Source organism: Magallana gigas, chromosome 5 (genome assembly GCF_963853765.1).
Source record: "Magallana gigas chromosome 5, xbMagGiga1.1, whole genome shotgun sequence".
Classification (NCBI taxonomy): Eukaryota; Metazoa; Mollusca; class Bivalvia; order Ostreida; family Ostreidae; genus Magallana; species Magallana gigas.
In genome coordinates this window covers 27155586-27169238 of record NC_088857.1, presented here as the reverse complement: position 1 = coordinate 27169238, position 13653 = coordinate 27155586, and the positions used below count along the sequence as shown (strand labels likewise).

Below are 13653 nucleotides of genomic sequence, written 5' to 3'. Positions count from 1 at the left end.
TTAAAAAAGAATACAATTATAAATACTGATTCACTTATATCGCTGATTAGCATTACTGATCCAGGGGGCCCCTGGCACCCCAGGTGATGTATATATAGAGAGCCTCTGCGGAGGTATTATCTCGCATGCAAATTAATGTTTAATAAATGCAAACAAAAAAAAAAGATTAGAATGGGGAAATATTTTAATTTACAATGTGTCTGTCAAAAATTATGATGTCCACAAATTTGAGTTTTGATTATCCTTTGTTTTTATTGAATTATTTATTGATGGTAACTTAAATTTGTTTTGGATTTTGATAATTCAAAATTGAATTCTGGGTACGAAATGACCTGGGTATGAGTATGTCAGGCTACGATTTGAAATGAAACCTAAAAAACGAAATTTCAAATTCAAAGTAGGAGAAAAAACGTCTTTGGTGTTTTTATTGAAAATAAATTAATCATTACTTTATTTTCATCATATATCATGTGTTAACTTGCGTAAAAATCAACATTTAAAAAAATTTTTGTAATAATTCATAGTGGTTGCCATGGTAACAAACTAGTGAAAAACACATTTTACAGGTCCACCGATTTCACCAAAATTTATGAAAATGTTCATTGGACTATTAGTGAGCTAAAATAAAGTATATGTGTTGGACTTCGTTTCCATGGAAACATAGACTATAAAAGGGGTTTTGTACACAAAAAATCATAGTTTTTTCCCTTTTTTCAAAGGAAACACTGTAACTAGTGAATTAAAGTTTACTTTACATACTCATTAGCTTCTAATAATTAACTCATACGCACAAAAAACAAAAAAAGAACTTCTTGCTTTTATATCCCATACCAAACATTCTCATTATTTGCTCATGAGCAGCTCATATCTTGCAATTGTTTATGAAATAGTAAATCTATCACATTTGTAGAAATTATGTAACACATATAATTCTGAAGTGCATACAATTATGCATTTGTTACATGTATGGATGCTTCACATTAATGTAATTGTAGCTGTTGGGAATACAATTGCTTAATTATCAAATAAGAAGATTGATATCAAGTGGAAATAATCAGTTAACAAGAAATTGATTTGAAAGAGGGGAGGGGGGAGGGGCAGTATTCATTGCAGATAGAATTTGACTTTTTTGCACTTGAAATACAATTTCTCCTATAGTGACATCTGTCGCTTATATTTATAAATGAGAAACTATGTGATTTTGGTAAGTTTTAACTTTCAAAATGTGGATTGAACATTCCAACCCTTCCCCCTCCTTTTAAAACATTCCTGATTTTATACATGTATGTCATATATGTTCACTATGAATGCTGTGCAATAATGAAAAAAAAAGAATTTTCATAACTTATAGATTCTCATTATTTGAACGGCAGTAATCGATTTCAAAAGAGATTAAACTTTCCCATTTTGACATAAAATTGTTAAAAGACAATAACAATGGATTTCATGATACAGGTATTCAAATTTTAGTAGGTGTACATAGCAAGTACTTCTAATATCATCAATTCATACATGTTGCACTATCAGACAGCGAATATCATCAATTCATACATGTAGCGCTATCAGACATCTAATTTCATCAATTCAAACATGTATAGCACTATCAGACAGATAATATCAACAATTCATACATGTAGCACTATCACACAGATTATATCATCAATTCATACATGTAGCGCTATCAGACAGCTAATATCATCAATTTAAACATCTAACGCTACTGGACAGATATCAACAATGGTCATACATGTAGCGCTATTGGAAAGTTGATATCATCAATTCATACATGTAGCACTATCAAACAGATAATTTCATCCATTCATACATGTAGCGCTATTGGGCAGCTAATATCATCAATTCATACATGTAGCGCTATCAAACATATTATATCATCAATTCATACATGTATCATGCTATTAGACAGCTAATATCATCAATTCATACATGTAGCGCTATTGGACGGCTAATATTATCAATTCATACATGTAGCGCTATCAGACAGCTAATAACACCAATATTTATTTGCATGTAGTGCTGTTATTCTCAGAGATTTCTTGGTAGAGAGCAAAGTATTTTCTCATCTAAAATAGATGCCACTATCAAACATAATATAGTTGATAACATAATCACATAAGTAAATATAAACCAAAAGATGTAGCTGATACATTAGTTGTAACTGAATGAAACATTCTTCAATAAATGCAATATCCTTCCATATTTCAAAATTGTAGTTTACTCTTCTTTCTCAAGAAATCTAACGACAGCTGACCAATACTTGGTTGTTAGGAGAACATGAAAACTATCCAGTAACAATTTCAGTCCATGGTTTCTACCATGAGCTAGCTGCAAGTGATATGGCATAATACCACTTCTTGCTAACTTTTGTGCAGCTGCAACTTTGATGTTCTTTCGTTGTAATAATTCTGAATATTTCTTTTTAACATCATGAAAGCTTATGTGAAACAGATCCTCATCTTGAACTTCCTTCTCTAACCTTTCCGCAAACAACACAGTCAATGCTCGAACATCTTCTTTTGCATCATGTGCTGAAAATGTGCAGTTTGTGAGTTTATTAACCAAGTTTTCTTGCTGAAAATTACCCACCTCTGATTTTTTGATTTACTCTTCTGGCAATTTTTAACGTGTCCACAAAACCCACAATATGTTTTGAAAACTCTGCGAAAAGGTTGAATTCTTTCAGTTTGTTAGCAATGATTGGAAGATCAAAGTTGCAGATATTGTGCCCAACAAGTATATGTTCAGGAATTTCCCTAATGTAGTCAATGAAATTTAAAAGTGCATCTTGAATAGGCTTGGATCTTACTTCACTTCCTTTATGGAACATGGTATTTGTATCCCTGTTGTACTGTATTCCATTTACTAATGAGGCCTGCTCAGTTATATTACAGCGTGGATGAACATAAACATTGAAATCTTCTCCAGCTGCAATCTGCAAAATTTCGCAGTCCCTCCCCCTGCCTGTTGTTTCAATGTCGAAGGTGACATACGTGTAAGACTTTTCTCTAGGAAGTGTCAGGCGTTGTGGGATTTCTGTTGTCTTGGTTGGTTCCTGCTCCTTATCATGATCTAATTCAGCATATTTAGAGAATGTAACTCCTTCGTGGACTTCATTTGTGGCCTCCTTACAGCTCTTTTTAATCTTTTTAACAAGTCGCTTTCTCTTCCCTTGTATGCTCATCTGCTTCGCTTTCTGAAGTTTCCGCTTGGTCGCAGTTTTCATTGCTAATTTCATGGTGAATTGTCCTGGGGATAATCCAACTGCGTTGTTTACCTATTAAGGAGAGTTGAAATTTTAATTTTTTGTTATATTTGTTTTTAAAAATGACAGACAGAAATCATACATGTATATCGTGTACTTATAGAAAATATACCCTTTTCCAACTTGTGCGATATATACAAAATTTGCCTTATTATGTGTAATAAACCCTATGGGTGTGTATGAAAATTTATTATTAATATTTCATGTTAAATACTGAAATCTGATTGGTTTAGATGCAGATTATAATCCGTTCTATTACCCTCAGCGATAGCAACACACTTGGCAACGGGTAACACAACGAATTGTTACATGCGTGTAAATTATGTGCGTACGGTTCGAAGTAGAATTCACATCAAGTCATGTTATGCGTTTGAAATAAAGCAAATAAATAATAAAATAAAAGCAATAAAGTTTCCTTTAAAATTAAGACATTCAGTATGATAAAATATATAGTGCTTGTTTGGAAGGGTAACAGTTGAAAAAGTTGACACCCAATGAAAACAATTGTCAACCTCCGCTTCACATCGGATTACAATGATTTCTCACGGATGTGAATTTCAATTGTTACCCTCCTAAACAGGCATGTTTTATATATTTCATTTCCCTCTCTGGCATTCTTTGGTTGTTATTTCACACCCGTTTTCGTTAAATAATATAAGCTATCAATATAACATAAAGTTTCAAATGTGTTGTTCAACTCTGATTTTTGAGTATGACGTCGAATAATTAATTAATTACATCAACTTGGTATACAAACAGTTGTGGCGAAATTTTCAGGGAGATTTATAAGAGACAGAATATGTAGACAAGGGCAAATTGTTCACAATAATCAATCATCACATGATTTATTTTTAATTGTGTCTTTGATACTTTCTATAAGTATATGATATAAAAATCATGACCTGGCATTTTTTATATCACATCCTATATTAGCCCTCGGTCACTGTTTATCAGCTGGTCAATATGCAGCAATCTTGGGCTAATATATGATGCAATATAAAAAATGCCATGTAATATAAATCTATATATATTTACATTTTGCAAATGTATTTCTACATATCTAAATATATGAACCTACAAAAAGCAACAACCTTCATTTCTGTATGAATATTTGCCTAGCCAGTCAAGAGGTCAATTTTATAACATCACAATGACAATTTATTGCACATTCTTATGGTTTGAATGTAGCAGACTTACAAAGTTTAATATAAAATCTCGGTAATGTCTATAATTTGATTTAATTTTGTTAGTTTTCACACAGAGTTGAACGTTTTGGCTATTTTATAGGTTCATATAAGGAAACATATTTCCAAATGTAAATATGAATAATTGCACATCCTTTATTTAGAAGTACTCTGTGGTTAAAGTTTGAACAAATTTATGCAAAGCATAATACTTGTCTCACTTGCCTTTGATAAATATCCATGGCCCTCATTTTTTTGCAATACAGATGCTGATATTCTACCTGTCAAAGATTTACTTGATCCGAATGACCTGTGTAGATATTTCTTTTGTTATAAAACAATTTACAATACTAAATGCAAGTCACTTTAAAGCTCAATATTTAGTGGCATCAACTTACTAAACATCTTAATCAAGTATACATATACATAATTGATGATAAAAGAAGCATACTTTTTGGTAAATACAACAATAATAAATTATACAGAGTTCAGAACTTATTGATACTTATTGTAAAACAATACATTTTTGCCAGTAAGTTCAAACCTATCCAAAAACTTGACTTTTTTAGTTTAAGTATCATAATTGCCGACAGATTCCTTATTCAGAAATTTATGTTATTAAAAAACTGCAAATATTTAGAATATGAAAGAGAATGGAAAGCAATTTGTGATTTGCTGTAGGTAGCATATATATTAGCTATTAAATAGAACTTATGAATTATAAACCCAAAATCTACTATAGTTATTACTAGAAGTAAAATATACATAGCTGATTTATGTTTGATGTACATGATGTGATTGCCTGTCTGTCTTTTTTTTCTTTCTCTTTTTACTTTCTCTATCATATATAACTCTTTTGCATAATATTATGCTATATATTAATTTTCCTGGTACCATGTATGAAAAATTGTAAAAGAGTTTCAATAAAATGTTTCCAAAAAAAAAAAAAAGTATACATATACTTTCACATTTAATTTTTAACAATCCTTACTTGTTTTTTGGATCTTTCGTTGAGACAATGAAATTAAAATTTTCATTTGCTTGTGTAGATCCAAGGTTGGTCAAGGCAGCAGCTCTGTCTTTCAGGTTATTTATGACATCTGTTAGAGCACTCTTCAGGTCAACGCATGTGAGAGGCTTGCCTTCTGGTAGACTTCGATACCTGTCAAAAAGAATGTTATAAAATCAACACCCTCTATTACTGAGTACGGTAATCTTATTCTCCATAATTTCCATCATTTATTTTGGTCTTTATCATGAATACATTGGATATACAGACCGATATGAGCTAAGGACATATCAACATGGAGAATACAGTAATACCCTCCTTACATAAATTTATGATACTTTAAATTCTTTTCTATATTGACATGAACATAAGTCTTTACCTAAACTTTGAAGGGTTCTTTAGATAACTGCACCAGGTAGCACTCTCTTTGGCACATTTGGAATGATCCCCATACAAGTGTGGAACAATAAGATCCAACGACATTCTTAACTTTTTTGGATCCTTTTCATGAGATTCTTTGATGGCATACATGATGCATCTACCATATATAGGATATAATATAGGATATAACATTTGGCTGTCTCAGAACTTTGTACTTCTGTCTCGATTTATATAGCTTTATTGTTATACTTTTTTTTGGTGTGGTTGGTGTCATCTCTTTTCTCCACGTAAGGAAAATCAGCTTGAAGACGGAATTTTGTTGTTGAATCATTGTCGCCATGGATAATATTAATCGGATTGCCAGTCTTTTCCAAGTCCCGGGCCATTGTTATTGCCATGTCCGGTTCCATCCCTTTACTTGGCCCATCCCAGTTTCTTGAACAATCATGAGATGGAATAGTATGATCTTTATTCTGATGAAGGCTACATACATGGCAGGACTTGCTTCTTATTGAAAACTGAATTACTTTTCCCGATTCTTTTCCAATTAATGATCCATGACCTATATTAAATCATATACAAGTTAATTTTACTCATACATGTGACCACCACTATATATCTGTGAAAAGAATGATACACATTATAAAAGGCATCATGAAGGAACATCCATGATAATTAATAAGTAATATTTCAGTCATAAATTTAATTAAGTTAAATACATAAATGTTTTAAGTATTTGATCAAACTGCAAAACTTAAAATGTGAAATAAATATAAATTATTCATCATTATTCTAGTTAGTGTAACGGGATGGGAGAAATAATGACAGACCAGACCGGGTTTCGAACCCGGGCCCCCTGAATCTCTAGTCAGGTGCTCTACCAACTGAGCTATCTGGCGCCGGTATTCGAACCGGTCTGACCGTTACATTCCTTCCCCCTTAAATGATCTTCGTCCCTGAAGATCACCCCCAGACTCTTCCCCTGGCAGGAGTTCACCTGTCAGTTCCAGGGGTTAGTCACGACACCAAATGTAACGGGATGGGAGAAATAATGACGGACCAGACCGGGTTTCGAACCCGGGCCCCCTGAATCTCTAGTCAGGTGCTCTACCAACTGAGCTATCTGGCGCCGGTATTCGAACCGGTCTGACCATCACACTAGTTTAACTATACTCAGTCTGAAAAATAAGATACATTTACTAACAATAATTAAGAAATTAACTTAATGTCTACCTAAGTTATACGAGTATAACCTGGGTTGGGACAGTTTACGCTTTATAACCTATATAAAAAAAGCGAAAATTGCTCAAAGCCAGGTTATACTCGTATAAGTTGGGTAGATAATGAGTGCATTTCTTATAATTTAATTTTTTGTAATTTTCTGTTCAAGCATGAGATGAGGGACTGTGCAGATAAACAGTTAGTACTTTGAAGTTTAAACAAGTTGCTGTCCTTTAAAAAATGACTACAATACGTGGACCATTTGCATGTGTTTTCAACGAGAACGAGAAAGTCTTAAGATTATCAGAGATTCCACCCACTCTAGCCCCCTGCTTTTAACCACTAAATTTGTACGTTGTATTACGTATATGTATAGCCCTGACTTTTTATCTCAGAATTGAAAGTGTTCATACTTCTAAGATCATTATGATATATCTATTAATGAAGTTTGCATGTACATGTATAGTATCAGGCATTTGGCGAATTCTACTATTTGCGCACACATTACGATTTGTAATACTTTGATAACTATGCAGTGACAGCTTTGTATAAATTAATTTCATATTTTGATGCATCTTTCTTGAGATTTAAACTTTTATACAGTGACATAATTATTCAATCATACTGAAATGCTTAAACATTTTAATCGGGAAGTACTCTAGCCTCGCCTACTATAAAAGTAAAGTTAAGTTACATGTGTATTCGGAAAACAACTTAACATTGCAAATTATGCTATTTGATGCATGTTGTAGTTTCGACATAACATTAACTTATTTTATAATATTGACAGTTCATATCACATGCCGATCATTTCTTTAAAAGGAATACTTTGTTTCTGTACTGTTTACCGACAACTTTACAATAACAGCGCCTTTGAACTTATGGTCACATACCACTATTTTTACCCCGTGCTCATTGACCACGCAAGTAGTTCCATTCTAAAAATGTATGTATTATTTCAAAAATTCCTAGGGGTACTAAATGGTCGAATTTGGTTACTTTTATGGCATGGATGGAAAGAAGAAGGTTTGAAAAAAAATACAGGCAGGAAAAAATTTAGAAAAATTATCTTTACAGGCGCAATAGAAAGGGTGTAAAGAGGCCAATGTTTACACAAATTCCAAAGTGAAAGTGAATTTTTCATGGTAGGGGTTATTTTAGGGGCCATATCTCAGTCCCCTCTCGATTGATTTTCCTGTAGTTTGGATATGTTGTTGGACTAGTGTCATTCTATAGGTATGCTGTATTTGAACTCATTTGAGCCGGTGGAATTTTTTATATGATTTATTTTTGTATAATGGAATAAGAGGGAAAAATAATTGTGGTCTGTGTCCTATCAGGTCAAAGGTCAAAATCCACGTTTATCAACTTAAGTCTAATTTTTCGTTATTTTTCAAACAATTAGGATGAATAATGACATTTTGTGGGGTTCTTTTTCAATTTTGGCAGATAATATGAAAAAATAACGGTAAAAATTGTGTGAAATGGATTTGAACGGGGTGTGAAGAGCATGGTGTCATCAATGAGTCAAACAGGGGACGTAAGTACTTGCAAAATGTCTAAAAACACTTTCTAATGTTAACTTTACTTATCACCCAAATCATAACAGAATTGGTCGATTTGTCATTAAGTTATAAAGCCTTAAATATACCACCTCTCTCTCTCTCTCTCTCTCTCTCTCTCTCTCTCTCTCTCTCTTATATATTAATCATATTACATGTAAAAGTATATATATCTATATTTCCTTTAATATTATTTTGATTAAATTATAAGGAGGAAAGTAGGGCTTATGTTACTTTATGATCCCTAAGAATGATGACATATTTCACTGCCTAGCAGGTTGCATGACAGGACATACAAGCTGGTAAAAGGGCACCTGCTCCCCCCCCCCCCCCCCCCCCCAGTTAACACCATTTTGACAGAGAAATAATGAAGAAAACAACAAATGGTAAGTTGATTTTATTCATTTATTCATATTTTTCTTACAATTTAACACTTGAAATCTGATGGTGAGTAGGCATCACAACATTTTCCTCAGTACTTTAGAATATGTAAACCTTCATGTATAGATATTTATATGAGACATATACATTTTACTGGTTAGAAATAGTCATTTTAGCATCTAAATTATCAATGCCTTGCAAACTTTTATTTAAATTATTGCTTTAAAGTCTTATTATGTCAGTTTTTTCCCCTCTTTGTGTCCTAGAAATGTAACTACCAACAAATGTAGCATGTGTATGTGTTTGATTGCTGGCATTGAACAGTGATTGCCCAAGATATATGAGGTCTGCTAGAAGCTTTACTATTTGTAATACTGTAGTAATATCTTTTTGGCACTCTCATCATTAATTTGAGTCTTGGTCATTATTGTTCATGGTAACATACCAGACATTTTCACCTCTAAATGCACAATGTATGTAGAAACCCATGACTTTGAATGGTGACTCCTCGCTACAAAAGGTATGATCTCCTCAAGATTAATCACACCAGATAATGCTGAAAGAAGGTGATGGACATGTAATTACCAAAATAGTTTCTCGTTAAGGTTTGTAAAAAAATCCCTACTTTGGATTTTAATGTGTAGAGTTATCTCCCTTTGTTTTAAGAGTACAGTTTTCATGAACCAAGGCTCCTTATGAATTAGGGTACATTTAAGTAATTTATTCAGTGTATATTTAATGAATGGACAAATAGAATTCATTCTAAATTCTTCTAAATTGTTAGTTTTGTTTCAAAAGGCATTTTATGCCTATCCATATCAGCCCTGTGTACTCTGAGTTAATCTACTTTGGTCAGCAAGTGCCATTTCCTGAAAATGTGTGAATGGTTCTATGTGATTATCTGCTTAATGTAAACGGATTAGCCACTGTATATTTATCAAAATACCTGATTTCTATAGCAAACTTAATGCAGAATTTTTTAAATATTTTTTCAAGCTCATAGCATGTGATTAAATGTTTCATTTTTGGCATTTCCTGAAAAAATTAGCCATATTTGGGGTATTTTTTTCAAAAATTTCCAAAAAATAGTTCCAGGTGTAAAAGAATTAAATCATCATTAGCATCATCATGTAGACATGTTAGGTTAATGAATGTAATAGATTAATGAAACTTTTGACAAGTAATTAATGTTAAATGTAGCTCTTGAAATTTGAATATTGTGTGTAACGTGCTAGATTTTGCATGTTATTTCAGCCTTCCTGGACCAGATTTCAAAGGCCTATAACTCTGATGCAGAATACACAATTCCCGCCAAATTTCACAGGGAGGTGTATTATGGGTATAAGTGTCTACCTACCAAGTTTCATCAAAATCAAAGAAGAATTGTGTAATTATTAGGTCACATACCACTATTTTTACCCCGTGCTCATTGACCACGCAAGTAGTTCCATTCTAAAAATGTATGTATTATTTCAAAAATTCCTAGGGGTACTAAATGGTCGAATTTGGTTCCTTTTATGGCATGGATGGAAAGAAGAAGGTTTGAAAAAAAATACAGGCAGGAAAAAATTTAGAAAAATTATCTTTACAGGCGCAATAGAAAGGGTGTAAAGAGGCCAATGTTTACACAAATTCCAAAGTGAAAGTGAATTTTTCATGGTAGGGGTTATTTTAGGGGCCATATCTCAGTCCCCTCTCAATTGATTTTCCTGTAGTTTGGATATGTTGTTGGACTAGTGTCATTCTATAGGTATGCTGTATTTGAACTCATTTGAGCCGGTGGAATTTTTTATATGATTTATTTTTGTATAATGGAATAAGAGGGAAAAATAATTGTGGTCTGTGTCCTTATGTGTGCATATGGCATGGAATCCCGATCCCGATTCAGATAAACGTGTGCTAGCCTGGTTCCCTGAGCTACCCATTACGCACAGGAACCAGGCTAGCTCATGCGCAGGCTGAATTTTCCCCATAGCATCCGGTTTAACCTCGCTTATATATTTTCTGCGTGGACCTCAGGGTCCACGCAATTAGCTCAGGTGTATTACTGTCATAGTTCCAACCTGTACCCCGTTTCTGCCAGCCTCCATTGAAGCTTACTCCCATCTTCAAAGAGATACAAATAAGTAAAGAACTAGATAATAATATGTATAGGTGATCAACATTAGCTGGTTATAATTTATAATTTTTATTACCAACATATCCTTGATTTCATAATCAGTTACTATAATCATTATTCAAACTTAATAATAAGAAAACTGATTGGCAATCGTGATTCCTATTTCACACAAATTTAAGATGCAAGAGTTATATTAATTATTGCTTTAAGTAGAAAAAATGTGCAGTTTGTGCACCTCAACAAATTTCACTACATTGAATAAATTAAAATCATTTTCAAACCCATGCCTTTGACTTTTATGTTCACTAATTATTTTTGTTTTAATTAGTACCTTTCCATTTCCCATTTCTATTTCTTCCTTTTGTGCCTCATAGCAAGACAACTTTGCTATGGTCTCCAGTGTAGAGTCGATTTTGTATTCCCACCGTTTTAATGTTGTAGGGTCCACTGGGGGGAGATATAAGGTTGTGAGCAGGTTGTTCACCTGTACAGGACCAAGTCCAGTGTGTACAACAGCTAAAATACCGATAATAAACATGTATAAACCGAAGCAAGGTATCATTTCAACTTGTGTTAAATGTGTCGATATCCTGCCTACTAGTTCTAGGAAACAAGTGAAGAGATTTCTGAGGAATTGAATTTATATAAGCAACCATAGACTAACTCAATTATATGACCATTCAAACATTTGCAAAAAACGCATGGCCAAAATTCATGTACATAAAATAGAAATACTGAAATGTATAGTTATGTTAATATGTACATGCATGCATCCCTATAAAATACAAATCATTATCATTAATGTGTGGGGTTTTTTTTTCAATTTGCTTGTTGGTTTTTAAAATGGTTTTTTTTATTAGCCGAGTGATAAACAGATGAAAACCCCACAGCTCCAGAAAAATACTGGGATCCGCGCCATACTTTTTGACAGTATCCGTTATTTGTTATAAATAACAAACCATTCTTAAAAGTGAAATAATTACCTAATGCAAGTTTGGAGTTTACGTCAAATGCCCCTTGGCTCCTCTTCCAAGTTTTTACATCGTTTAAAGCCCAGCAAACATTGTTTTGGCATCGAATGAACAGTATACTATACTTCCCAGTCAATATCTCCTTTCACTTTCGATATTAGAAAGATGCAACGGGGTATTACACGATGCACAAAACATACGCTTCGCCAATACATCCAGTTCAACAATTCCACGGCCCGAGGTCTGACAGATCTGGATTCGGCGGTTTGTCTTTACAGAAAGAGTGGTCTTCTTTAACAGCGTCGTCTACCCGGTGTGTAGCTAAATTTATCTTCGCTTCCTGTGCTTTTAGGTCCTTATAATATGATTTTTTACTTTTAAACTTTCCTTTCTTGTCTCTGTAGTGCATTGTAACATTGTTTGACAGATTCAGACGACAATGTTTACTAATAAGTACTTTAATTGCTGGTTTATATTTCGCATCAATAAAACGCTCAAGTGATTCTTTTTGTTTGCAGCGCCATCCATATATAATCTATTATAAATAACAAGTAATAGCTTTCCAAAAAGCTTGCCTGACTAAACAAAATTATTCAATGAAAGCATGCATGTATCAATTAGGCTATCTTATCAGAAATGAATTTTAATTTTCGCTGCTGATCAAAAATTTATAAACGGAACGTGCAAATTTAAGACAAAATGTCAGTCTTTTCTTCCATCTAAAACATGTACTGCAGTACATATATATCACTTGAAATTCATTTATTTTATTAATTAAATTTTTAGGAATGTAAACATATCATATAAGTGCATGTAAGCTTGAAACCTGGAGAGTTAATAGTCGTTTTTTTTAAAATTGTATTTGTATATTAAGATGCAAAATCAACTGAAAGGCATTTTTAAAAATTTCCAACCATATGAAATATGAAAGGGTATACAAACACGTATTGTATTTGAATGTGTGTGGGCAGCTTCATCAAAATCATCTTGACAAGCAATTAAAAAAGCGTGAATTCTCAAATTCATGAAAAAAACCCTAACTGTCACTTCAATTCAATTAGAATTCCTTATTTTCAGTTTCATTTATTCCATGCTCCTACAAAAGTGGAAGGGGGGGGGGGGTTGAATCCATGATATTTCCATTTAGCCTATAAAGTTAAGAAAAGTGCCAGCTGCCAAAAAAAGTTGGGAGGGGGAAGCAGCCTCCCTTACCCCAACCCCCGATGCTACGTGCCTGTGATGTAAACACATGGTGTATTCGCATGATCCCAACTGACTCGTCAACTAATCGGCGCGCAAAAACTATGAATGCGACATCCTGCTATTACCTTTAACGCAACGAATGAACTCATCCATTGGCAGAGATCCATGGGGAGGGGGTCAGATGAATTTTTTGACATTTGTTTTGTAACAGCTACATACATGTATATTATACTTTGGGTAGGATGTTTTGGAAGAAATCTATCGAATTAAGAAACACACTTGATTAGTAATTGTTAAATGCAGTAATGTACACACGCGAGTTATGATCCCGTTTCTAGATTA

The 13653-nt window shown here is 33.2% G+C and overlaps 1 protein-coding gene across 3 annotated transcripts; it reads right to left on the bottom strand.

The window, feature by feature from the left end:
* Positions 1-1003: 1003 nt before the first annotated feature.
* On the bottom strand, positions 1004-12858 carry LOC117690347 (uncharacterized). Of its 3 annotated transcripts, none has more exons than XR_010713857.1 (6): positions 12121-12275; positions 11469-11653; positions 5853-6416; positions 5456-5626; positions 4690-4745; positions 1004-3292 (listed from the first exon to the last, which is right to left on the bottom strand). XR_010713857.1 is itself a non-coding variant. In XM_066083993.1 (6 exons), the coding sequence occupies exons 3-6, from the start codon at positions 6044-6046 to the stop codon at positions 2597-2599; spliced, it is 1146 nt and encodes a 381-aa protein (XP_065940065.1). In that variant the 5' UTR covers positions 6047-6416; positions 11469-11653; positions 12121-12858; the 3' UTR covers positions 1004-2596. The 3 variants fall into 3 exon arrangements, 2 of the variants coding, with proteins under 2 accessions (XP_065940065.1, XP_065940066.1); XM_066083993.1 differs by having other exon boundaries at positions 4690-4774; positions 12121-12858; XM_066083994.1 differs by lacking the exons at positions 11469-11653; positions 12121-12275 and adding an exon at positions 7924-7945 and having other exon boundaries at positions 4690-4774.
* Positions 12859-13653: the final 795 nt, after the last annotated feature.

What these genes read in the sequence shown, in the direction of transcription:
- LOC117690347 (XM_066083993.1), bottom strand. Translation starts at nt 6,046, where the DNA reads ATGTTATATCCTATATTATATCCTATATATGGTAGATGCATCATGTAT. An exon ending in AAGAACCCTTCAAAGTTTAG is followed by an intron (nt 5,627 to 5,852) that starts GTAAAGACTTAT and finishes TCTTTTTGACAG; the next exon opens with GTATCGAAGTCTACCAGAAG. An exon ending in ACGAAAGATCCAAAAAACAA is followed by an intron (nt 4,775 to 5,455) that starts GTAAGGATTGTT and finishes ATATCTACACAG; the next exon opens with GTCATTCGGATCAAGTAAAT.